The sequence below is a fragment of the Camelus bactrianus genome, chromosome 18, assembly GCF_048773025.1.
Source record: "Camelus bactrianus isolate YW-2024 breed Bactrian camel chromosome 18, ASM4877302v1, whole genome shotgun sequence".
NCBI classification, from domain to species: Eukaryota; Metazoa; Chordata; class Mammalia; order Artiodactyla; family Camelidae; genus Camelus; species Camelus bactrianus.
In genome coordinates, this window is record NC_133556.1 from 1,929,926 (window position 1) to 1,955,710 (window position 25,785).

The 25,785-nt window shown below is 59.6% G+C and overlaps 1 protein-coding gene across 4 annotated transcripts in view; it reads right to left on the reverse strand.

The window, feature by feature from the left end:
• Positions 1–2,034: 2,034 nt before the first annotated feature.
• The window catches only part of CARD11 (caspase recruitment domain family member 11), a 95,501-nt gene continuing 71,750 nt past the window's right edge, over positions 2,035–25,785 (reverse strand). For 3 of the 4 annotated variants that reach the window (XM_074345579.1, XM_074345581.1, XM_074345582.1), the window contains exons 6-25: positions 25,035–25,214; positions 23,991–24,143; positions 23,386–23,511; positions 22,552–22,749; positions 20,629–20,805; positions 19,707–19,758; positions 17,849–17,931; positions 16,727–16,827; positions 15,729–15,781; positions 13,652–13,784; positions 12,993–13,194; positions 12,402–12,528; positions 10,124–10,364; positions 9,398–9,494; positions 8,928–9,023; positions 7,307–7,442; positions 6,338–6,517; positions 5,874–5,998; positions 4,540–4,655; positions 2,035–2,709 (exon numbers count right to left, since the gene is read on the reverse strand). In XM_074345579.1, coding sequence (XP_074201680.1) covers positions 2,505–2,709; positions 4,540–4,655; positions 5,874–5,998; positions 6,338–6,517; positions 7,307–7,442; positions 8,928–9,023; positions 9,398–9,494; positions 10,124–10,364; positions 12,402–12,528; positions 12,993–13,194; positions 13,652–13,784; positions 15,729–15,781; positions 16,727–16,827; positions 17,849–17,931; positions 19,707–19,758; positions 20,629–20,805; positions 22,552–22,749; positions 23,386–23,511; positions 23,991–24,143; positions 25,035–25,214 — 2,781 coding nt within the window. In that variant the 3' untranslated portion in view covers positions 2,035–2,504. The remainder of the gene's footprint in view (positions 2,710–4,539; positions 4,656–5,873; positions 5,999–6,337; positions 6,518–7,306; positions 7,443–8,927; positions 9,024–9,397; positions 9,495–10,123; positions 10,365–12,401; positions 12,529–12,992; positions 13,195–13,651; positions 13,785–15,728; positions 15,782–16,726; positions 16,828–17,848; positions 17,932–19,706; positions 19,759–20,628; positions 20,806–22,551; positions 22,750–23,385; positions 23,512–23,990; positions 24,144–25,034; positions 25,215–25,785) is intronic. The other variant, XM_074345580.1, reaches the window with a different exon arrangement.

Here is a 25,785-nt window from a genome sequence, read left to right on the forward strand (position 1 = left end):
CTTTGAAATCTTCAAGTGGACCGACTTCCCCGGGGCGCCAAGCCCCAGCCTCCCACCGGCAGCATCCAATTTTCATCCAGGGAGTGACCCAGAACATGGAACTCATGTCTCCCTCCTTCCCCTTCTCCCTCCCCCACCACCCCCAGCCCTGCATCCTGGAGAAAATTACTTGGGAAAAAACCCAAGGCAAATTCACAAATTCTTTTAAGATGTATTTCTCCGAGGGTGGCCTGTTTTTAACCATCCTTGTCCACCACTCACCCTCCAAACTGGGCAAGCTGTGGGTTTGGTTATCCCACACAATGCCTGAGAATTCTGCAGTTAAGTAAGTGGATACAAACAAGTCAGCCAGCCTTTTACGCTGGGGCTCTGGTCCAGTCACGTCTGCCCCCGTGGCTCCAAGTGCATCACGAGGAAGCGATGGTCTCCAAGCCTGGGGAAGGCAGACTGTTCACCTTACAGCTCTAGCAGGGCGGGGGCAGAAGCCCTCCTAGCTCTCCCGTCTCTGCGTGTGGTGGCTTGTCCGGCCCTGAATAGCCACGGCTGGACCCCGGAATCACGGCCTCTCCAGACCCAGTGCATCCAGCTTGTTCTGGAGAAAAGCATCGCTAACTGGTTTTTGGATTTCTTTTTCTTAAAGGTGTCACCCTCACTGACAAACTCAGACCTGGTGGTGTAGAGCTAGACCAGGCGGAGTGGGGAGAGGAGTGGCCCCTGCCCCAGGACCCTCACCTCCCACCCCGTCCCACACTTCCCAGGGTTCCGTGGTGCTGATGTGGCTTCTAAGGGGTGTAACGCTAGACGATGCTATAGGACACACGGCATTGTTTTTTAGGATGAGGTCTTTACTAAGAGTTCTTTTATTCATAATTCACATCTTCAATATGTGGCAAAAACGTACCAGACGGTCAACTCACATCCATGGTATCTGAAACTATAAAGGAAAGTGTTGCTCCTATGTCATTAAGAATTGCTCTAGGCTGCAAGTAACTGAGAACCCAAATAATGGCCATTTAACACAAAATAAAGATTTATTTCAGTTTCATGTGAAAGAAACCTACGCAGCAGTCCTGGGCTCCAAACTGTCATCAGTGACTCTGGCTTCTCCTATCTTTTTGTTCCACCAGCCTCTGCAGGGTTTCTATCTTCAAAGTCACCTCAAGATCCCATATGGCTGCTGGAGCTCCAGCCATCACGTCTGTGTTCTACACGGGAAACTGAAGGAGGGGCTGTTTTGTCTCTACCCCAAACTTGCCTTACAGTTCCTTGATTATTCTGGCTGCAAGGGAGGCTGGGAGCTATAGTCTTTAAGCTGTGCACAGTTTCTCAGGATAAAATCAAGATGCTGTTAATGAGGAAACAAGTGTGGATATTGGATTGTCAACTAGTGGTTGCTCCCACAGCTCCCAGGAACACACAGACCTAGGTCTGAACCCCAGCCGGCCACCCACCAGCTGCTGGATACTTGGCATGGTGCCAGGCGGGAGCTGGCCTGGTCTGGCTGTGCCTGGTGGTCCATACTTGGAAAGTCTGCACTGACGGGGGTCAAGGAGAACAATGGCCCAAGGACCCACAGGGCCCTTGCTGTCTTCCGTGGAGGGAGTGTTTGCTCCTCCTCGCGGGGAGCAAACCCGCCAGAGGGCCTTACCCACGTGCTCCCTCCGGCAGGACAGTGCGAGGCTGCACCACGCAGGAGCAGTACCCGCACAGACACACGGAGGATGCGTGCAGGGAGGGCGCGGGGCCTGGCCTCGGGCTCGAGTCAGGGATGCAGGCGTGTAGACAGGGGGCCCTTCCCAGGGTCATGATATAATTAATCGTCCACATCAGGACACATCTTAGTCAAACCGGAGTAGTTAGTCCCAACCCCCAGGGTTAATCAGGCCTGTCCTGAGAAAACTGGGCCATACGGTCATCCTACCTCCACCCTGCACATGGCACAGGGCCTGAACTGAGCTCGCTGAAGGCCGTTTGAGTTTAGGATGGTGGCAAGAGCTGAAAACCCCTGCAAACTATTACATTAAAAAAAATGGCTGAAAACAAGGAAATAGAGAAATTTTAATGCAAGAAAAATAGTAGCATGGCACATGTCCCCTTCTGCGTGTGAATGTGCATTGCGTCCCGCGGGCGGGCAGACCCCTGGCTTTCAGGGTCCCCGCCCCACGGGCAGCACACCTGTCCCATGCGTTACATTCAATTGCTGCCCCAGGTTCCTGGGGCCGCTGACCTCAGACCTGGCTCTGTGTCCTTCATGGGGTCCTGCCTCCCTCCTCCCGCCGGCCGGGCTGGCCTGCTCAGCAGGTCAGCCCCCGGTGGCGAAGACCACTCCCTGCTCCTTGCCGAGCTGCACGTGCCCCCAGCGCTTCCTGGGTGGGGGCTCCGTCACCAGGGAGGACGGAGCCCCTCGGCCGTCTACGCAGCAGGGTACCCCGGCTCGCCACAGCATCGCCCGGTGGGGTCTGGACACCCCGGCCGAGTCCCGCTCAGACTCAGCGGTGCCCGCCTCACAGCTGGTCCTCGTCCACCCACACGGTCTTGCGCTGCTCCTCGCAGATCTTGTCCTTGAGGACGCGCAGCAGCTCCTCCACGTTGCCCCACATGTCCACCTCCACCGTGGCGTATAGGCATGGCAGGGCCTCCAGCTCCCTCTCCTTCAGCCGGCACAGGCGCAGGAACTCCTCCTCCGTCTCGGGCCGCGTCAGCATCTTCCTGCGGGCGGAGGGCGAGGGACACATCCGGGCGGGCGTCACGGGGGAGGCTGCCCGGCCGAGGCTGGGCTGGGCGGACCTGGTGCTGGGGACTGTTGTCTGCCCCCCTGGGAGAGCCCGGCCACGCCACTGTGCCTACCCCATGACCGCCCCACTGACGCTACCTTCCCGCTTTGTTTTTCCACAGCGTCTACCCCTGCGCATCCCGTGTGCGGTGCCTTTTTACTTTGTTCGTTATGGAAATCCCGAGAGGCGGGATTTAAAAAAAAAAAGTCTTTTTAAATTTTAATTGTGGTTAAGGACGTGACGTATAAACTAACATTTACCATCCTGACGATGTGTAAGGGTATAGTTCAGTCCTGTTAAGTTATTCACACTGTTGTGCCTCTGTCTCCATAACTTTTCACCCTGCAAAACCGAAACTCTACCCACTAAGCAGTAACTCCCCCAGCCCCCGACACCCGCCCTCTGCTTTCTGTCTCTGTGAGTCTGACTCCTCCAGGGATCTTGTATAAGTGGAATCACACAGTATTTGCCCTTTTGTGTCTGGCTCATTTCAGTAGTATAATGCCCTCAAGGTCCATCCATGTTGTAGCAGGTATCAGAATTCCCTTCCTTTTCAAGGCTGTATCATATTCCACTGCATGGACGGACCCATGTTTTGTTTATCCATCATCTGTCAACGGACACTTGAGTTGCTTCCACCCTCTGGCTGCTGTGAGTGGGGGTGTGCAGATCTCTCCAAGACCCTGCTTTCAATTCTCCTGGGTGTAGCCCCAGAAGTGGGGTTGCTGGATCCCATGGTCATTCTATGCTTAATTTTTGAGGAGCCTCTGCACTACTTTCTGTGGCAGCTGCACCCTTCTACATTCCCACCAGCTGGGCACAAGGGCTCCAACTTCTCCCTGTCTGGGCCAACATGTGTTAGCTTCTGTGTTTTGAACACAGCTGCCCTAAGGCATGTGAGGTGGGATCCTGGTCTCATATGCTTGCTCATGGGTCCCCAGGCTGGGCCCTTCATGAGCACTGGGTAAATATTTGGGGAAAGAATGGAGGGGCCTGACGTCTCTTAGCCTCAACTGCAGGTTGTGCGAGCAGACATGGCATTCAGAGACGATGCCACATATCAGGCAGGCTCCCAACCTCAGCATCATCCTGACCTCCTCTATTAAATCCCACAGCTCAGCCTTCAACATATCACACAGGCTTGACCTTGAACCTGAGCCCAGAATCAGACCTTTCCTTGTTACCTGCCAGACAGGATCTGGTTCCAGCATCACAACCCCCTGCTTAGCTATCATGAAGCTGTGTCTCAACACAGAAGCCAGTGGGGGCTTTCCATCCCACGTTAGAGTCAGTCTGTCACTCCTCAAAACCGTCAGTAGCTCCCGTCCCACTTGGAAAGAAGTGTCACCTCCTTCCATGGCCGACATGGCCTGGTGTGGTCTGGACACCCCCTTGGCCACGAAGTCACCTTGCACCACCATGCCCAAGCACCAGCCTCCTCCGGGCCGTCCCCGCCTCGGGGCCTCGGCGCCCGCTGTGCCCTCTGCACCTGCCTGGCCTGGCCTCCCCACGGCACGCCTGTTTCAGCGTCCACTTCCCGGGCCACCTGGGTCCCGTGATGCCCGCCCATCCCTCCCAGCATCTTTCCTCCTGGACATGCTCCACGTGTGTGTGTGTGTTACTGTCTCCATTGCTGGAGGTCAGTGCTGTGTGACCCTGGGTGAGCGGGGGAGGGGACCAACGCAGCAACCGGCTGTTCTTGGTTGGTGGGGTGGGGGGAGCAGGGCCGGACACTGGGGGCCCCTGGGGAGTCTCAGGGCCCCACCTGAACTTCTTGATGTTCTTCTCTGACACCCGGATGAAGAGCACGATGGGGTAGATCTGGGACTTGATCAGGTCTCTGGTGCAGCTGATCCCGGCTTCCAGCAGACAGTGCTTGTTCTGCAAGCACAGTGGCCAGCGGTCAGCAGGGGCCCACCACCTCCTCCCGCCAGGGTGGGTGCCTGGGGAGGGGTCCGGGACCCAGAGTCAGGCTCCCCAGGACGGAGCTGGGGACGAGAGCAGCGAGAGCTTGGAGCATCCCTGGCTGAACCAGAAAACGACCTGGGAGGAACCTGACCTCCGAGAGACAAGGCCCTGCCCGTCTGGACACCCGGCCCCCCTGCCGCGCACAGGGATGGGTGCTGGCAGAGCCCCGGCCCCTGGCCCAGGGTGAATCAGGGAAACTTAGTAAGACTCAGAGTCAGCATGGAGCACACATGCTACTCTCTTTGGCCTATGGAGGCACCAGGGGTGCCAGGTGAGGGGTGGACACCACTTGGAAGGTCCAGAGGCAGAGATAACCGCCCAGCCCCCTGCGCTCTTTCCAGTCACTGCTCCCATCTCGCCAGCGTGGCTACTTTTGACTCCTAACAGCGCAGATTCTCGGAGGGCATCACCTTCGCAGCTAAAACTATCTCAGCTCCAACCCTGCCCACGCGCCCCCTCCACTCCAGCTGTCAGAACTCTAACCTTCACACCCAATAAACTGTTCAAGGCTGGCTGACAGCTCTGCCCGTGATTTGATCCATGTGACGACTTGGGAGGGCGTGGGAGTGACCGATGGCTGGACAGCAAATTCGGAGTTCCTGGCTGGACACCTGCTCCTGCCGCCCCCAGGTCACCGCCCACCGGGGAGCCAAGGCCCGGGCTCTGGAGGCTGAGAGCCCCCCTTCACCCGGCGCTGGAGCAAGGTTAGAACTCCACACGTAGGACCAGTCAGGGTCGCAAAGCCTGGCTCTAGAAGATTCTGGACTGTGTGCAGACGCCTTTCCTGCATCGCAGCCAAAACCCTCCTGATGCCCCACTTCCCGTTTGGCCTGCTCGCTCGCATCCCTGGCCCTTGTCACAGCCGGGCACACACATCCCTGAACAACGCAAACCAGAGCGTCAGCACCAGGAAGCTCTCAGAAAGAGGAGGAGGTTCTGAAGCACACGTGCACGTCAGAGCCTGGAGAGCAGGGCTTGGAGACGCCCGCTCGCAGCAGAGAGAGAGAGGGAGAAGCAGGCGGTCCACCTGCGAGGAGCGGGGGCGGGTCTGCGTCCCGCCCTGGCCCGTGGCCCAGGCGGCTCGCAGCAAGACCAGGAGGCGTCAGCCCCGCCGGCCCCGGCCTGCCTCACCTTGTCCGCCACGGCCTTGATGTGGGCAGGGACGACGCACTCAAAGGCGTTGGGGTTCTTCTCCCGGGAGAAGATGATGGTCTCTGTCTTCTGCTTTCTGAGGAACTCGTCTTTCGTGACGACATCTGTGGAGAGGGGGCCAGTCCTGAGGGCAGCACAGGTGGTCCTGGGCCAACCGTCCCGTCCAGGGACAGAGCTCCACAGAGCTGCGTGTCCGATCCCTTTCTGGCCACGTTTAAATGAACCTTGACTCCTCCACTAGACCCAGAGGCTTCTCGATGGGGGGCAAGGTTGGGGTCCCATTTTAAGCTCCCCATGGCAGCCCGTAGAAGATCTGGTTAATAAACACTCAGGATGTGGCTTCTCAGCAATCAGTTTCACTGGACAAAGGAAGGGGAGGACAAGGGGGAGGAGGGGGAGGTAGAGGAGGAGGAGGGGGTGGGTACCGCATGCAGGGTGCTCACCTGGCTTGCACATGGTGAACTCCATCGCGCCCCCCGAGTTGAGCAGCTTCTGGACCAGCGCCTTGGCCAGCATGGTGGGCGTGAAGAGGACAGGCCGGCGGCGCTCGCAGTAGAAGGCGCGCACCAGGCTGTAGGGGATCAGGCTGAGGTTCCTGCCGAGCTCGCTCTCCGGGTCCAGCTCTGGGAGGGTGGACAGGGAAGGGGTGGCTGGGGCTAGGGACACCCTGGGTGCCCTGCTGGAAAGCTGCTTGGGGGCTGGAGGACACTGGGGGTGTAGTCCTCAAAAACCACTGCGCAGTGCAACGTGAGCCCATAGCCCGGGCCGCCCTCGGGCCGCCCAAGAGAGTTTGCGGAGTGAGCTGTGGGCTGTGTTCTGGGAGCCGGGGCGACAGCACCAAGCCAGGCAGACAGCCCTGCTCACGTGCCAGGAGGGGCGGTAGTGCGGGTGGGGGAGGATGAGGAGGGGAAAGTGGGGAAGGAGGGGAGGTGGTGGAGGAGGAGGCAGTGGCGGCGGGAGGCCCACAAGAAGCGCGTGACACCCTTGGGACACAATTGAGAAGGTGCTAAGCCGTCCAGGGAGGGGCCTGGCCCTGGGAGGCAGGCTGGGGGGCGGGCCTCCCACGGGGGACCATGCACTGGGTGGCCCCTGGCCCACTTTATGATACACAGTGAGCAGCACTCAGTGGGGAGAGGAGTCGGTAAGTACACGCTCACAGCAAACAGCTGCAGTTAACGCGGGTATCTGAGCCAAGCACAGCGAGCGGCAGCTGGGGACGCGAGTGGCGGGGTGCCGCCCCGGAGGCCGTGAGGGCCTCGCGGCCTGGGCCGGCCGGCTCCTCCCAGGGCAGCAGCCCCCCACGGGAGAGCAGCCGTTCCAGCGCTGCTCTCGGGGACCCTCGTGGCCCACCCACACCCCCCGAGGCCGCCGGACGTGGGGAGTGGGGAGGGGCCGGGCGGCTGGCACCACACCTTCCTGCTTCTCGGTCAGGAGCTTGGAGGTGTCCAGCGAGGACCGGGCCAGGCTCCCCAGCGGGCCCCCCGAGACGATGCGCACGCGCTCGTGGCTGTTCATCCGCTTGTACTTGTTCTCAGACCTGCTGACGAACTGGAGGCAGAGGGGGCTGCGGGAGGCTCCCGACCCGCGCTGGGGCAGACCTCTGTTCAGGTCTCAGCTCTGCCCTGGGGACCTGGGTCAGTCACCTCCCCTCTAACGACAGCGGAACCCTAGCAGGTGGCACAAGTTCTTCAAGTTTGGGATGCTGGTAGCAGGTAAGTAAGTGAATAAACACCCACTCTCTCCTCCCTAGGTGGGCATGACTTGCCATGGCGGCGGGAGGAGGGGGTTGGTCGCAAACAGGCCCTCCAAGGAGCGCCCTCTGCAATCCCACCCATGTCTGGGGGAACTGCTGGCACCATGGGGCCTGGAGCGCCCCAGCTGCAGAAGACCCCTGGCTGGGAGCCTCCACTGGCCGACCGCCGACAAACTGCCCACCTGGTGGGTGGGAGCAGGTGACTTCACCTCTGGCCTCAGCATCCCCGAGTGGTCTAGGGGAGTGCCTGCATCCCTCTATAACTCAGAGTTGAGTCCCGGAGGGTGGAGGGGTGGGCACCATACTGCCTGGGCTACTCTGAGTCTCTCCCTGCCCTCCTTCTGCAGGGAGGAGACTCCAGGGAGCCGGGATGTTGGCCTCACTCTGTTGTTAACTGGCCTTTGGCTTAGTCACCCGGAAGCTCAGGGCTTTGGATTCATGTGTGATGTGTAGACACAACAATGTGTGGTCTCACGTGGTCCTGCCTTCGGGATGGCCTCAGACTTCACAAGGGCTCCCTTCCACCTCCGTGAGTGTCTTCCTGCTGACTGTTCCCCTCTCCCTGGGTTTTAGGGTCACATCATGAACCATGCCTATGGGTTCCCTACGTTCCACCATTAGGATGGAGCAGTGGAATGACACACCAGCTCCACTGGGGCCTAATTAGCACGGTGCCAACACAGGAACATCCTTGAAAGGCTACATCTTAATAGTACTCCCTCAGCTTTTGTTGGCTGGTGATAGAAAGGCTGTACAGAATACTTTTGCGTTTATGTGAAATCACTCCTGAATACATCACCAACTAGGCTATTCAACGTTCCTCACGTAATGATCTATGCCAAAAAGGAAAAAAAAAATCCTTCCTTTTAGGATTAAGTACAAGGAAAAGATTCTTTCTGGTCCCAAACAGCTAAAACATTTCTGTGTCAGATAAGATTTAAATAATCTGTGGGTTTCCCTTTTCCCCTTGGCTGCTGGGATGCTCAGAGAGAAACTGAATGCTCAATCTAAGGGACTAAACTGACCTGGGTCTCTGGAATGCTTGTTTTCCTCTCCTAATTCACTGTTTCTGATTTTTCTACTAATATTTGAACACCTAATGTGTTTAAATTTCTTTTAGCCCTAAGTTTCCTCAAATCTTTCATGAAAGTGAGGTTTGCTTCCAACAGGTGCAGAGACTGTGTAGCGACCAGTCACTGTGAGGATAAAATGGGATGGGAGAGGGCAGGGCCACAGCAAAATGTGATCAAAAAGTCAGTGGTCACGCGGGGGAGCTGTACCTGCAGGAGCTGGCCGAAAAGGAAGCTTGCTCGCGACAGGCGGGGACTGACTCTGGGGTCCGTGGTGGGAAGCGGGTCTTCTGGCTGCAGGGTGTTCTGAAATCAGTTTGTCATCCCATCAGACCTGCTGGGCTTGGTCGGCCACATGAGCACATTAATGCTGCTGAGAACGGGACGTCCCCCAGCCCGCCTCGGTGCTGAAGGCGGAATGCACTCCAGGCAGGAGTTAAGCTCAGCGGGAGGAAGGGCCGCGGGACCTGTTCCAACAGAGACCAGAGAGCAAAGAGGAGGCCGCAGCGCAGTTGGGGGAGGACGCAGAGGGCAGAGTCCCTTCTGGAAGAGTGGCGTGTTCCTAAGGAACCCAGTCCCCAGCAACCCACCATCCCGAGATCGATGCCTCCCACTTGGCACCCTCTCCGAAGAAGGCCCCAGGGGGTGGTGCGCCGCCAGCGGGGTGCTGGCTGACCTACCCGGAGGGTCCTCAGGGTGTGGTGGGCCGTGTCTGCCTCCTCCCGGCTGCCCCTGTGCATCAGGCGCTGCAGTTTGACCAGGAGGAGCTGCTGGGCTCTGGGGAGGCGAGGAGGCGGGTTGGAGCCTCGGGCTGGAGCAGACCCCAGGGCTGAGGCCGGGGAAGCTGATGGGGGCCTGGCCTGGGCAGGGTCCCTATTTAGGGTGTGGGCTCTGAACCCCGGGCTACTCCAGAGAGGACTCAACGTTGACTCACTGTGGCACTGGGGCAAAGTCACTTAACTTCCCTGAGCCTCAGTTTCCTCATCTGTAACTCAGGTCTACTGACCTGGCAGGGCTGTCCTGGGCAATGGTGTTAGAGGCTCTGGGAGCCTTATAGCTGCCTGGGGCATCTGGCCAGGCGGGGGGTGGGGGCGGACACTCAGCCCTTGGCAGCGCTGCTGTTTACTCACAGAACGATACTGGGGGCGGGGGGTGGGGGCACTACGGGGGAGATGACTGGCGGACACAAGAGAACGTAAAATCAAGCGCCAAGCTGACCAGTAAGATGGAAATAGGGCACGCCGAGATTTACTGAAGCAACGGGATTTAAGAGAGCAACACCCCAGGCAGGCAGGGAGGGCCTCGTGGAGGAAGAGGGAACGGGGAGAGGCTCGCTCTTCTGCAGGCCACAGCTCCCCGCGAGCCCCTGTGCACGGCCCCCTCGGCCGCGCCGGCTGTGGCCTCACCGGCTGTAGCTGGGGATGGTGCCCACGTCCAGGTCGTGGTCGGAGAAGGGGTCGACCCGTGCGCACAGCCACTCGGGCCGGTCCTGGTACATGGTGTCACGGACGTGCACGACGTCATCACACTTCAGGGACATGGAGCAGGCGTCCAGCTGGCTGGAGATGTTCAGGTTCAGCCGGATGTAGAAGGAGTCCCCCGACGTGATCAGGCCCTCCTCCATGTCCTTCAGCAGCTTCTGGTACCCTGCAGGCAGGCAGGAGGTCAGAGCAGCACCAGCTAGCTGTCAGGGAAGGGCCTCCCGCCACTGGACCACTCTGATGATGCCACTCCTCCCTGGGTCAGTGGTTAGGGAAACAGCTATCCTCCAGTGAATAAGGAGCTGGGCCCCTGATGGGTTCCCCTCTTCATCCTAGCTGCCAGGAAGCTCAGAGCGAAATTTTGTGCCAAGTTGCAGCAAGTCTAGGATCTCCGCTACGATCCCCATGTCCTTCCCCACTTAAACGGTGCTTGTGTTTTCTCATTTTTTTCCTTTACTCAATGCATAACTTACGCATAGTAAACCCCATTATCCTTAAGTATCCAGAGCTACGAATTTTCCTAAATGTGTACACCTGGGTAATTACCACTCAGAACCCTCTCTCCTGCCCCCTCGGCCAGGACCCCTCACGGGGAACCGCCAGGCTGACTGCTGGCAGCACAGGTAAGCTCGCCTCACTTCACGAAAACGAAAGCAGATGGTACGTGCTCTCTGTGCCTGGCTTCTCCTGCTCAGCCTCACGCCTGTGAGGTCGCCCGAGATGCTGCAACGTAGCATCGTGCGCCCTTCCTCATCACGTGCAGTCCTGCACGAGGTGTGGACTCACCCCTTCCAGGGGTGCACACCTGTGCCGCCCCCAGCTCTGGCTATTGTGGGTAACTCTGCCGTGAACATTCTTACCCCCACCTTTGTGCACGTGTGTACCCACTTCTCCTGGGGACACGCACAGAATTACTAGGTCACTGATTATGTGCACGAGTAGCTTTGCAGACGCTGTCAAACAGGTTTCCCGAAGTGCTGGGAGCACGGCACACACGTTTCAACCTTAGTTAACACAATTGTCCTTCAGTGTACATTTTTATAACCCCCTTCAGAAGGAAGCAGGGCATAAAACCACGAATGCAATAAATGCCGTGAACTTTCTGCAGACGTCCGTGACGTAAAGCCGTAAGTAAATTCCGAAATCAGCCCCACGTGTGGAGAGCTACATAACACAGTGGAAGCTGAAACAGTCCCAACAGCCGGCCCATGAATAGCTTGTCAAGTGGCCACACCACACGTGCCAGGGAGACTGCAGCCCGTAGGCTCTGATCCCTTCCACGGAGAGACCAGGGAGGCCCAGCCAGGCCCCTCCACCCACCTGGCTGGAGGCAACGCCCATCACCACCACCCGGGACCCTGCCAGAGGGACCCCCTCCTTCGTCTCATTCCAGACGCAGGGCTCTGCTGCTGCACAGACCCAGGGGGCGCCGCCCACACCGCATTCTACAACTCCGTGGGTGCGCAGGGCGGGGCCCCGAGACTGACTGCGGGTGGGGGGGGCCCGGGACGCCAGGCCTGGCAGCGGGGAGGAGCGCGTCCGCGGGAGGCGGTGGCCGCGCCCTGTGTTTGGGTCGGGGCCTCCTGATTATCTTCCGCACCGACCAGGCGCTGCCGGGAAGGAGTGCGGGCAAGCAGACGGCAGCGGGGGGACGGCGAGGGAGAGAGTGGCTATTTATGCTCTGCTGAAACATTCATGAGCCCGGGTGGTTAAAAATAAGACCCAGCTGCAGACATAATCGTGCAGGAAAAAACCCAGAGGTGAGAAAGAGAGCTCAGGCTTTGGAAGAGGAAAGACACTGCCCAGGAGTCTCGGCCGAGAAAGAGGAGGCTCCGTGAAAAAGCTGCCAGAGGCCAGAAGAGAAGGAGGTGCGGCCTGGCTGTCCTGGTGCCGGGGCCCCGGAACCAACCGCCTGGCTGCCTTGTGGCCCAGTGGACCCGCTGGCGTCGGAGGGGCCACCCCGGAGCTGCCCAAGAGAGGAAGCCAACCTCAGCCCGGCAGGGACGCGGCCCCGGGCTGGTAGCCTGCTTGTGTGGCGCGCGGGGCAGGTGTGTTCACGCCGTCTGCCTGTCCCTGCCTGCTGTCCCACACCTGCCCCCCAGCCCTCCTGGCAGGGCCAAGACTGCCGCTTCTCCCCAAGTAGGTGTGCAGTGGAGGGCGCCAATGCAAGGTCCCACCCCGTCTGGTGTCCTGCCGGCCTCACCTTCCTGGTTGACCTTGTAGTGCAGGGTGACGGGGCCACTGCATCTCTGGATGGTCCAGTGCGCCTCCTCCTTCGTGCACGTATCCAAGGGGATGCTCTGCCTCTCGCCTCTGATGCAGCCTTCTAGCTAGATACCAGAGACACGCTGTTCTGCTGGGCTCTGCGGCCAGCGGAGCTGCGGGGTGAGACGTTCCCCCCGGGAGTAAAAGCGCCTGCCCCCAGTGAGGACCAGCGCAGCACCCCGCGGGATGAGAGCACCCCTCCAAGCGGGGTCCACATGCCTCCTGTCCGCCGCCTGGAGCACGCGTGTGCAGGGCATGTGTGTGTGTGTGCTGGGCGTGTACGCGTGTGCTGCACGTGTGCGGATGCACAGGCTCTAGAAACATGAACGAGGAGTTTCGGAGAAGGAACTGGAGAGGCACAGCTGACCACCTGCCCCTTGCGGCTCCCGCCTCCTGCCCAGGATCCGCAGCTTACTGCGAGGCCTGCGGTGGGGGTCCACGCGCTGTCAGCAGCCAACTTGCAGGGGGGATGGAGGGGAAGCCCCGGGCACTCTGGCTGTGCTGCCAACCCCCTGCCCCAGCCCCTTACCAGCAGCAGCTGGTGGCCCTCGTGGAGGCCGGCCTTCTCGGCCAGGGAGCCCGGCTTGACAGAGTGGACGAAGGTGCCGCTCGCGTTGCCCCCGAGCAGGGTGAGCTGGGAGATGAGGCTGTCACCGCTCAGCGTGGTGTGCTGCACCGAGGGCCCCGGGCCCCGCACGTGCCCCACGGATGTGACCGACGGCCGGAAGGGTCTGGGTCGGGAGAGAAGACGGCTGTTAGGCAGCCGTCGTCGGGACCCCTGCCAGGACACCAGAGGGCGGGGCGCGGGGTGCAGCTTCCTTGGGAGAGAGCTGGCAACAGGCTCCCACTGTGACGCCAGACAGGAAGCAGGGGCCATGGGCGATGCTGCTGTGAGCCTGAGGTCACGCTCGCTGGACCGCTCGGGCCAGGTGCAGTGGAGGCCTGTCCCTTCTTGCACACCACGAGCGCTGAATGGCACAGCCCACACCAACGGGGCCGGGGGCTGGTCAGATGTCGGACTCCAGCCCCTTCCTCTCTGGGCCTGCTCAGGGCTCAGGGGAAGTGATTGCTGACTCTGGGGCTGTGATTACCGGACTCTGATTCTTGGGCGATGGGACGATCTCCTTCGCAGGGGATACCCCCTCCCTGCCGCCCACCCCAGCCTGCCCTTTGCCACGACCCTGGTACCTTTCCAGAGAGAACTTTCTAAACATGAGGTTGACCTGCTCCAGGTCATAGGCGTCCAGGCTCTCGGACTGGTGAGAGGAGGAGGAGGAGTGGATGGAGGGGGGTCCGAAGGAGCACCGCTCATGACTGTCATCTGCAAGAGAGTGATGGGCCCATCAGGAACAGGGGGTGGCTGGCGGAGCAGGGAGGGCAGCCCACGGACTTGCGGGGACGTCCGAGGGAGGTCAGCCTGGGCCCACCAGCCCCTGCTCCTCCCTGCCTGCCTCCCGGGAAATGTTGCCCGACCCCCCAGACGAGGGAGCCTGGGGAAGGGCAGCCTTGGTTAGGGCAGCCTTGGTTAGCCTGTCCCCGGTCCCTGAGACCCTGGGGGCAGGGGCTTCAGTCCTTGCATCTTCTCCAACAGAGCCATTCTCCTGCCTCCAAACAAGAGTCCCCTCTCGGTAGAATGCCTTGCCAGCCATCTGTTTTTTAAGACTTTTTCTTTTTGTATCTGGAAAAGGGGTCTCCACCAGCAGGCGCTCATTCTGCTTTTAAACCGGTGTCCGTGTTTTCATCTCGGAACCTTAGGTCTCACGACCACCTACCGGCTTCTTTGAGATGGGGGTGTGGCTAGAAGAACGGGGTCTGGACCGAGTGCAGAAGCCCCTCTCCTTCCAACGCAGTGAAACCCTGAGGACCCCGGGGGAGAGACGCCAGGCCCACACAGCGCAGGCTGCTGGGATGGCAGATCAGCAAGCCCTGCTCCGGGCTGATAACAAAGGCTTCTCTGCAAAGGGAATTTGTCCCCACACTGCAAAACACTTTGGACCGCTGCCCAGAATTCTCTTCCCAGCCCTCCCTCCCCACACTCCTTTAGTTCCTCCCACGGCCCAGCATCTATGAGGTGCCGACCTCTCTTTAACACTTGATAGCTTCTGATGGCCCCCAATTAAGGAGGGCCGCTCACCTCCCGCTTTATCTGCTGGCAGCCTGAGCTGGCGAGGGGTGGAGGCCAGGTGTGGGGAGCCAAGGGGGCTGGCAGGCCACGCCCGGAGGATTCTGAGCCAGTCTCCATGCTGCCAGCTCCGGAGAGGCCCGGGGACGCTGCCACACCCCAAGGCGCCAGGCCAACTCCGGAGAGGCCTGAACACGCCCTGCTCCTGCCTCGGTCAGAAGCTCAGCTTTGCAAACCTGCGCTGGCCTCCTCCACTGGCTCACAGCTCCACCACCACAGTCTGCAGCGAGGACCTGGGGGCACGAGTCTCTGTGTCCCATGCACCTGGAAGGCCTGGAGAGGCGCTGGGGCTCACCGTGCCCTGGGCTGAACCGGACCTCCCGGCTGTAAGGGGTGGTGGCTATGTGCGTACTCCCTGCACACAGAGCCCTGGTTCCCTGCCCTGCGTGGCATGTTCTGGGACAAGGGACTGTCTTCCCTCCTCATACCAGCTCTGCCCTTGGGGCTGGCTTGGGGCTACCACGCACCCCCAGCCTCCCCAGTGCTTGCCTGCCCCACACCTCCAGTTCTGGGGGATGAGCACCAGCCTTGATCACCCCATCTCCATGCCTGGGTCCCCGCCCCCTTCCCACCACTTGTCTTGTTGAGGTTGGTTAATACCTTAATTAACATCCGGATTCTTAAGAGGGCTCCCTGCTCCGAGGCCACCCCTACCACACTGCTCCCGTCTCCCTAGGAGCCTGCTTCCTCGTCTGACAGTGGGGCCAGTAAGGGGCTTCTGCGGACAGTTGTCGAGAGTCCATGAACCTGAGGGGCCCAGGGTGAGCACTGCCACGCTGCTCGGCGACAATCACAAGAGCCACTCTTTCTTAGACACTCAGACCTAACTCGGACTCCGGGTTCAGCATCAGGGCGGGCCCCACCCCTGTGAAACAAAGGACAGACTCCCCGGGCGCTTCCCGGCCCAGGACGGAGGCCTGACCCCACGTGCACAGACGGCTCTCCCGGAGTCCGTCCCACACGCGTGTCCCAGGGCCCTGCTGTGTGCAAGTCTTTGCCCCCGGCGGGCCCCGCTGGAGGCTCGGGACGTGGTCGATGTGGCTGCCACACCGGCAATGCCTCTCAGGTCTGCTGGGCACCTACCGTCAAGGTCTAAGGCGTCGAACCCACCGCTGTCGTTGTCTTCTTCAACTGTGCTGCAAGATGCAAGGGGACAAGGAGTTCTCCTAACTGTGTGCAGGAAGCTTCTGGAATGTTCCGGCTGCCCGAGAAGCTTTGGTTCCAAGAGGGTGGGACAGGTGGGCGAGGAAGGTGGGTGGAGGGCTGTGGGCCAAGGAAGGGCTGCCCGAGGCTGGATGCTCTGCGGGGAGGGCACGGCAGCCCCGGCAGCCCGCAGAGGCCACACTAGCCGGGGTGAGGAGTCCCTGCCGGCCTGCCCGCTATCTCCCACTCACTCCTCTTCTTTGACACAGAGAACACAGTATCATTTGTGCTCAGACGGGCTGCATCATGCGATGGCCCTGAAACAGCTGGGCCCGCCTCACACAGGGCTGGGAGGGAGTGAGGCATGAGCGTGTCCCCTGAGCTTTGAGCTGTTTCCGTGTGGTTCCTGCGGTGGAGTGAAGAGGCCCGGACCAGGCTGCTGGCAGGGCCAGAGGTGTCGATCTGGCCCCACCGGCCACTCCTCGTGCTCGGCCCTTCCAGAGACACCAGCAAGCTCTGACTTTGAATGTGGCATGCTCAACACCCAGCTGACTGGGAGCACCTGGCTGCCCAGGTGTATCTCTAGTGTGTCCTCGTTGGGGACACAGATGGCTTCCAAAAGGCAGGAGGGAGTAGGAACATGGGGGACATTCAAAGGGTCTCTCTTTGGCAGAAAAAGCCAAGCCTGGAACCACGGGATGGAGAAACCTGCTTTCCGGGTGGCATGGGGCAGAGTGACGCAGGTTTCATCGTTGGCTAGCTGGCAGGTGACCCTGGGAAAGCCACATCCCTTCTCTGAGCCCCAGCCTCCCCAACTCTACAACGGACACCATCTTGCCCCCCGTGTTTCCAGGTCCCTGAGGATGGCTCAGTTAGTGTCGAGTGGCATGGCAGGCACCGGGAAGGTGTCCTGCCTCCTCCCTCCACCTGTCACCCACCTCCGATGCGGCGCATCTTCCTTATAGCGTCTGACGATGGAGTCGTTCCCTGGGGGCTCGGCGGTGATTGACATGATACTGGAACGGCTCCTGTGCGGCTGCTTTAGACACACACGGTGTGTTACGGGGGCCGGGTGTCTACGTGCTGCGCCTCCGCAGGCATCAGTGTTACACACGCTGGGGCTACATTTAATGTAGATGTGTCCCTGCCTCCTACATAGGCAGTGCGGGCCGGCCCTCTGGTCCCGAGCGGTGACCTTGGCCAGAGAAGGCTCGCGCTCAGCCTGGGGCGGCCGCAGCCGACGAGCCTGGTGCACATCTGCTCGAACAACTGCTCGTCTTGGGAGCGGGCAGGGGAAGGCGGATGGAAACCCTCAAGGTGGTGCCTTGTCTGTGCCCAGCACAGGCTGAGCTCCCTGTCCCCAGGGCCGCCCGGCCTCGGGCACCTGCAGGCTGGTGGGGGTGGGGGTGGGGGCAACGGATGCCCACACAGAGAACTCAGCTGCTGGAGGGCCACCATTTGAAACCAGGCCCGCTGGCTCCTGGCAAGGGCTGCCTTAAATAAGAACCTTGGATGTTACCTCCCAGAGCCGCACTCAGTCGGGAGTCATTCCTTATCAAATCTCTGCCTCCCCCAGGGCCTGATTTTCTGAGCTGAGCTGACAGGCTTCCCAGGGCTTCCCCTCAGGGTTAGAATTTCTAATCCCACGCCTTCTGCTGCCTCCCTGGAGGGGTCGTGGGGACCATGCCTGGTCCTGCCCAGGTGGGCCTGACTGAGGCAGGCCTTGCTCTGGTATGTGCATGTGTGTGTGTCTCCAGCTGCTCGGGCCCTGCCAGCCACCCGCGTCTCCGGCTGCTGGAGTTGCCCGGGGCTGGGGAACTGTGGCAGGCATTTCAGCCGTCTGTGCCATTCGCAGCAGCCCCACCAGGGCCCATCTCTTCCTCCCACCAAGTGTTAAATTGGGAAAGGAGGTGGCAAGAAGGTGTAAATACATCGGGAGGCCCTGGAAACATCTTTAAATAAACATAAGGAGGGCCTGGGCTGCAGCCCTGGGAGAGGAAAGCAAAGGGGCCAGGCCTGTGGCAGGAGGGACACGAAGCCAGGGAGTGGACCCCACTCACCATCTTGGAGAAGGAGTTGGTGACAGGCAGGGACCTGGAGGAACCGGGGCTGACGTCCATGCCGTCCTCTTCATGTCCCCTCCCTGTCCTCAGTGAGACGGGCAGGAGGTACGGGGGGAGGCGGGGTTGAGAGAGAAAAGAGAGGGGGTAGAGAGGGGAGGGAAAGGTCACTGGGAGCCCCTGGAGCACTATGCCTGTGGGGACGTCCTGTCTGGGGTCGCGTCCTCCTAGGGAGGGTGGGAGGCAGCCTCCTCTCCTGTCTCCTTGGAGGAAGAGCTCTCGAAACCTTCTCCTCTCACCTGCCCGCCCAGCTGTAGGCTCCTGGAGGGCAGCCTGGTCTTTCCCCAAACACGTCCCGCCCCCAGCCAGGCCCACGGGGCTCCGTCAGGGCTGCACGATGCCCTGTGTCTGGAGGACTGAGGCGGGCGTCCCCAGTCGGCCCTCTGTGGAACAGGGGGACTGGGAGGATGTGTCTCTTGTGGGGCAGGGACATCCCTGCCCAGCTACCCCAACGTCGGATGGGACCCCACCAGCCCCATAAACAGGCTGACTGGGGTCGGCCGTGGGAACAGGGTGTGGCGCCCCTCCCACTCCTGCGGCGCTGCCCGGGGGGCCCCTACGTACTCTCTTGGCCCTCTTCCTGCTGCAGGAGAGCGGTCAGCTTTCCCAGGCCCTACGCTTTGCAGCACGTGCACATGTGTCAGGCCCACACAAGCGCCCCAGGCTGTGCCCCCCCCCAGAGCGGGTGAACCACGTTCCCTCCCTGGCCCAGCACCCATGTCAGGCAGCCAGTAAGGCTCCGGCCCTACCGCACCCCTTCCTCCCTTCTGGGCACAAATGCCCTCTCTACTTCTATAGGCCCCAGGACCCTCGCACCACCTGATCTGGTCACTAAGGAAGTGGCCAAGCCCCCAGCTCAGGGCGCCCTTTCCCCGGTGCCCCTCCTCTGCTCACACCAGGTCAAGCCCAAACTGGAACCCTGGTGCCCCTGTCTCCTCACAGCCCCTTGGAGGGGTGAAGTCCATGAACTTGGGCCTGGCCATCACCCTCCACAGGCTTGTTTCCAGTGCTGTCAGGCTCCAAGCCCCAGAAGGCACCACACTTCTCTGCACCGTGCGCTTTGCAGGCTCCTCGTCCCCGCCTCTGCTTCCTGCTCCATCCTGGTGGGCCCTTCCAGCAGCCCGGCCCAGCGGCCTCAATTCTCCCTTTTCCGGGCACAGGCTACACGTCCCCCTCTTGGCAGATCCTTCTCCAATCTTCCTCCTACTGCTCCCGACTGCTCTCTTGGGTTCCAGAGCCACTTTCTACCTCCTCACCAGTGGCCCTGCCCGAGTGCGGGGGCTGTGCGAGTGTCTACGTGGACCTGCCAGCACCTGGAAGCCAGCAGGTGCTCGGTCACCTGGGCAACCCTTGCTAGCTAATCGTCACTCCAGCGTCGCGCTGAGGAGGAGCGAGAGGACTTCAGAAGACAGCGTCTCTTGGAGAACCAGGGGCTCACCGCTGAACCGGCGGCCTCAACGCGCCGGGGGCGGCCCAGCCGTAAGGCTGGGAGGGAGACCAAGTGGTCCTCCGGCCAACAGCCCAGGAGCAGAAATGCAAGTTCAGCTGAAGCATCAGGCGGCTCTGGACAGACCCACGGCGAGGAGACCATAAACATGACATTTCCGTGGTCGGGGGCCCTGCCCTCTCCCGTGACAGCGAATGTCAATGACCATCTGGACGGCCCGCCGCACTGGAGCCCCAGGGCCCCCGAGACCCATCCTGGCTTAACCTCACAGGACTGATGCTGTGACAGGAGAAACAGATGGACTGAGCGTCAGAGAGAGAGACTGGGGAGGGATCCGGGTGGCTCACTAACCTTGAAAATCTGATGCTCGCTTCAGGCTGATGGGGGATTTGGCTCTCTGCAGCTGGAAGAGGGGGGCGGGGAAGGAAAGAGACAGAGGACACAAATCAAACAAGGCCTGAGACACATGTCACTGGAGCTAAGGAGAGAAATAAACTGAGGCAAGCCCACAGCCCGCGGCCACCGGAATCACGGGGTGCATGCTGCCCATCCCTGTGGCCCGGCGGCCCCTGACAGGCAGCGGCTGGTGAGGGCAGGCTCGGCCTGAGGGCGGCAGCGGCACGGGGCTTGGAGGGTACAAGAGCCCAGAGGGGCAGAGGCGGCGGGAGCATGAAGCCGGGCAGAACCAGGATGCGACATGGGGTGACTTTGGGGGAAGGACAGGGGCTGGTGGGTCCCGGGCTGGCCTCCCCGCTCCATGTGTGTGAGTGTGGGGAGGTCAGAGGCGATGTAGGGGCCCTTGTGGGAGACTGTCTCATTCATTCATTCCTCAGCAGATGGGCTGCACGAGACACCGAGCATGGACGACAGATGAGAACTGTCACCCAGCTCCTCGCAGGCCGTTCACACTAACGAACACGGGATAGGCACTCAGGACCCATTTGTTGAACAAACGAACAAAACTGAGAATAATGCTTATTTCATTCTCTCTTCCTCTCTCTCTCAACTTCCACTACATTCACGAGATAAGAGAATTGGTTAAAAAAAAACAAACAGGAAAAAAGCATGACCTGGCATGATTTCCGTTCATAGGGCCGAAACATGTCCAGTCGCATCTGGGGTCTGAGTCCCGCCCCAGAACCACGAGCCACGTCCTCACCGGCCTGCAGGGCCCCCGGCTCCCCGCCCGACCCCGCGGCAGCATGCCCCCCTCCGCCGCCCTGCCTCACCGCAGCGGGCTCCCACCCCCACCCCCACTCAAGCGAGCAGGCACCTGGATGCCTTTCAGGTTCATTCTGCGCTTGGGGGGGTGGTAGGGCAGGAAGTATCGGCTGTCCTCCGGTGACTCCTCTGAGGTTGAAGAATCGTCAGCCTCCTGACCGTTGGTCCTGGGGCTGCTGTCCCCAAAGTTCTGAGAGATGATGGTCACTGGTAGGTTCCTGGGCAGACTCTGGCGGCAAGGAGAAGCCGCGTCAGTGATGGGGAGTGAGGAGCAGCCTCCGGACGGGCAAACGGCTCTGCTGCCGGTGCTGCTGATCCCTGGGGCACCCACGCCTGAAACTCAGGACGGCCTGTTCTTCTCTCCTGACCCCTGCGTCCACCAGGACGCCAACATCGTTCTAAATTATGATCGATTCATCAATGAAAATAAATGAACTACTACATGGTAAGATCTTACAAACATAACATTGAGCAAAAGAAGCCAGGCTCAAGAGACCACCTACTGCAGGATCCCACTTATAAAAAACTCTGAAAGAGGCAATAAAACTGACCTACATCATAACCAGGATAACGGCTATATTTGAGGTGAGGGAGTAGTAACGCGTAGGAGGCACAGGGGTTGCTTCTAGAGTTCTAGTAATGTTCTATGTCTTGATCTGGGTGGAGGTTACATTAGTGTGTTCACAATGAAAATGTATTGAGTTGTTCATGACAACATATGCTCTTTTTTATATACATGTTATTCTCAATAAACCAGTAAAAATACCTTAAAGAAAAAAGAACTTATCATCCGAGCTCCAGTGTCCTCCTCACAAGCCTTCCAACCCCATCTCCCTTCCACCAGGGGCCTGGAATAGGCCCTGTGTCCTTTGTAATAGTAAAGAGATTGCCTCCTGGCTGGACTTGGCCCCTTAACTGGTACGCCACCATCAGATCGCCAATTTCTAGCCTTGTGCCTAAGCTACAAATATAAAAGATATTACCCGGGGATAGGGGGATAGCTCAGTGCCAGAGCGCATGCTTAGCACACACAAGGCCATGGGTTCAATCCCCAGCACCTCCACTACGTTGTTGTTTAAAAAAACAAAACCCAAGAAACTTTACTTTGGGGTGGGGAGGGTATAGCTCAGTGCTTAGCATGCGTGAGGTCCTGGGTTCAATCCTCAGCACCTCCATTTAAAAATAAAAACCAAAACCTAATTATCTCCCTTGTCCAAAAAAAAAATATTGCTGAATGACTGAACAACCATGAAAACAGTGCCAGGTACCGTCCTGAGTGATTCACCCTGTTGTCTGAAGCTGAGGCTCAGGCCCGTTATGTAAATTCTCGATGACCCCCGCAAAGCCACATAGCACCCTCATGCCACACTCGCTCTAGGCTCCAAGCTTTGGGCCTCACTCTGCCGCACAAAATCCTTCATGGTCCGAGAATAACTGACAACCAAACTCCTCAGCCTGCAGGCCCACCCTGCCCCTGCTGCTGCCCGTGCCAGCCACACCTCCCGCCTGTCCCTGCCTGCCACGACACACGACAGAGCTGCCTACCATGGCCTGTTGACCGTACACCCAGACCCACAGCTGTGAAGGGGATACCATCTGCCTTGACGGCAGCGTCTTTCACGTCTGAGGGCCTGGGGCCTCGCCGTGACATGTTCTCTGAACCTCCTATCGCCCGGACACGGCTGTGTCCTCCTAGGCACCAGTGACTTTAACGGGAGCGGGCATCTTAAAGCCCGTGACCATCCAGGTGGGTCTCAGGAAACCCAGTGGGGGGCTGACGGCCGTCAGGGGTCAGCTGAGAGGGAGCTGAGATGGCCTAGCCAGCAGGCGGCCAAGCCAGGGACCTGCCCCGCACCTTCCAGCTTCAAATGAGCGGCTGGTACTCATCACTACCCAGACGCGCGGCCCAGGGCGGACTGCGCAGGCGCGGCGGGGAGGCGGGGCCCCGCCCAGCCCCCGCCCAGCCCCCGCCCACCTGGTCCAGGCTGCCGCTGTCCCTGGAGAGGCGCCGCAGCTTGCTTTCCAGGTTCACGATGCAGGCCTCCCGCCGGACCATCTCAATCCTCATCTCGTCGTTCTTCTCCTCCAGCTCGCGGATCTGCTTCCTGTACTTGTCCTTCTCGATCAGGCACTGCGAGTACTGGGTCTGGGCTTCGTCCCGGGAATGGAAGGCCTGTGGGAGACGGGGAGGGAACAAGGCAGCCGCTTGGCTTGCTCGCCGGACACACCCACATCGGCTCAGGACGCGCGCTCCCCAGCCACGTGCCGGCCACGCTGTCCGCGGCCCTTCTCTTGACCCTGACTCTCGGGCATTTCAATCTCTGCCTTCCTCAGTAACACGTGTCACAACCCCCGTCTGTCCAGCCCTGGCTGTGGGCCAGGCTCCGTGCCAAGGGCAGAGCCCACTCTTCTGCCCTACAAAGTCGTGCTGTTAGTACTATTCCCACGGCACAGATGAGGACAGTGAGGCTTCCGGGGAGTAGAAGCCTGTCTGCCGTCACACATCTGAAGAGTGACAGGGCCTGGACCTGGTCATCTTACTCTAAAGACCAGGCGTGTGAGGACCATTCTCTGTCCTATGAGCTGCTGGAGCCGAGCGCAGGCCCCCAAGCTACTCAAGTGCCTGTGAATTCCAAAAGCCTTTTGGGATACGATTCATTTTTGGAAGAGAAGCAGGAAAGATGGATTCATGAGTAGTCCCCGCAGAGTTAATGCCACTCCACTGGACAGAACACCCTGACGGACCCCAGTGGCTTGAGCCCACGGCCCCGTGTGCAGCAGCAGCAGCAGCAGCCAGGCAGGCCTGTACCTGGTCGCGCTCCCGCTCCACCTCCTCCAGTTGCAGCATGACCGTGTTCATGCGGTGCTTGTACATCTCGCAGTCCTTCCCGAGGGTCGAGCACTTCAGCTCCAGGTCCTCCTTCTCCTCCAGGTACTGCGAGCAACAGTGGGAAATCTATACTCGCCTCAAGCAGTCAGCAAGTCAGGGCTGACAGCTGTTTTCCACTTGTGTCTTTCTGCTGCCTGGCCAGAGCTGGACTGTCCCTCCCTACAATGCCTGACCTTCTCAGAGTCAGCTATCTGATCAGAAGGGACCACGGCAGTAGGCTAGTCAATCAACTGAGATTTGCTGCAGACCTACTATGTGCCAGGGTGTACAGCAAGGAACAGGGCATGCACTGCGCAGGCCCTCCTGTGGCCATCGGTCAGGAGGGGAGACAGGGCCGCACTGACACTGACAATAATTCCCAAGTAACTGCCAGGTTCTGTGCTGATGCACAGGGAATTCACACCAGGGGTCAGACCTAGTCCCTGGAAGAGAGCGTGGGTCTGGAGGTCCCACCAACACACATCAGTGCACAGGGGCCCTCAGCCCAGGGCGCCGGCTGGGCGGATGCCACCCGAGTGATCCACCTTATCTCGCAGCTCCTCTGCCTGGCGGGCCTCCTCCTGCAGGTTGTAGATCTTGTTGACCAGCTCCTGTCGGTCCTCCAGGGCCTCCTTGCGGTCATGCTCCAGGATGTCCAGGATGGCCTTGTCAGAGTCCGGCAGGCTGCGCTTCCCAGCCTGGACGGGCGGGTGGGGACGTTTAATGATGCTGGGGTGGAGGTGGGGCAGGGAGCAAGGTGGCAGACGGAGGGGCCCGTAACACACACTGAGAGAGCAGAAGGTTTTGTGCCAGGGACGCAGGGTCCTTAAGCAGCTTATTACTTATGACTTTTATCACCTGGAAAGAAGCATCAAACCCACTTCCGCTCAGAAACGTCCCAATGCCTGTTGTGCTGCCCCTGTTCTTGTCAGAGCCGAGAGCAGCAGTAGCTGCTCCTCCAGACACTTTGCAGGTGACAACCAAGAATGGTTCATCTGCTTTCCAGATGCTTCCCCTGAAATAGCAATGCGTCTGCTCTGATCAAACCGGGACCCAACCCCTGCTCTGAACCAGACCCTGGCACACCAGGAGCCAATCCTGGCGGGCGGGGGTCGTTCTGGGGGAAGGGCGGGGCGCCTTTTCTCCCTGCTGCAGATAAATTCTGGGATGTTCTCCCTCCACACCCACAGATGACTCGCTGATGACAAAGGTGAGGAGGTGCTTGAAGTTTTAACATGTCACATGGGGCTGAGAGGTGAGTTTCTTGGAATCTGTAAGGGCAAGAATGTCTCCTAGATGTACTTTGCCCACAGCACCTGGGGCACTGATTTGGTGTGAATGGTGATTTTTCACCGAGTGCTTCAAGGAAGGGAACAGTGTCACAAGTGTTACGTCACAGAAGGCAGTCTGAGAAGTGTGGGGGGGGGTCACCCCGGTGACAGAGAAGTAAAGTAAGACCCCTAAGGATGACATGAATTATCTGTTGTCCTGCAGTCAGCACGGGTCTGTGCCGCGCACACGCAGGCAGGCTGTTGGTCCCCGCCCCGCCCCCTCCTCCAAGCCCCGCCCCCGCCCCGCCCCTCCCTCACCTGGATGATGGACTGAAGCTCCTGGATTTTGGTCTTCAGCATCTCGTTCTCCCGCTCCAGTTCCAGAACCTGCTCCTTCTTGGGCCGATTCTCGATGTCATTCTTCAGTTTCAGCGACTGATTCCTCTCAAGCTTGCATTCCTCCTCCATCTTATTCAACCGATGCTTGAGCTGGTCGATCTGGAACACCCCCCAGGGTGCCAAGGGGAGAATGCAGCAGGCAGGAGACACTCAGAAAAGGCATTGCCTCCCCAGATCCCGCTCAACTTCCCAGCATGACCTCTGTCAGGTCCCCCTCTCCCCTTCCTCTAGTCGGTGACCGAGAAGGGCTCAAAGAAACCTTTTGCAGTGAAACAAACCACCATCTCCTTGCCGAGGAAGAGAATAGTTCTAAAGCAGTCATGTCCCTTAAAAAGCCCCCTCAGGCAATTTCTGTGTGTGTGTGGGGGAACAGGTTACAGATTAGGATAAAAGATACCCAAGCTGGGTATGAGTTTCAAACTCTGATCCTCAAAGTTAAGGTTTCCCAGTAGAACCCTGGTGTCATCAAAGTGAGTAAATAGATGGGGGAAGGGCGTCTGGGCCCCACCCTGACTTCACGTCCCAGAGAAGCTCTGCCTGCACGTGTTTTGGCCTCTTGGGTTTCACACAAAATTTTATTTGAACCAATGGCACTGCTGCTAAAAGAACAGCCTGGGATCTACTGGACTGTAGGTCGACAGGATCTCTGGCTTAAAGGACCTGCCCAGAC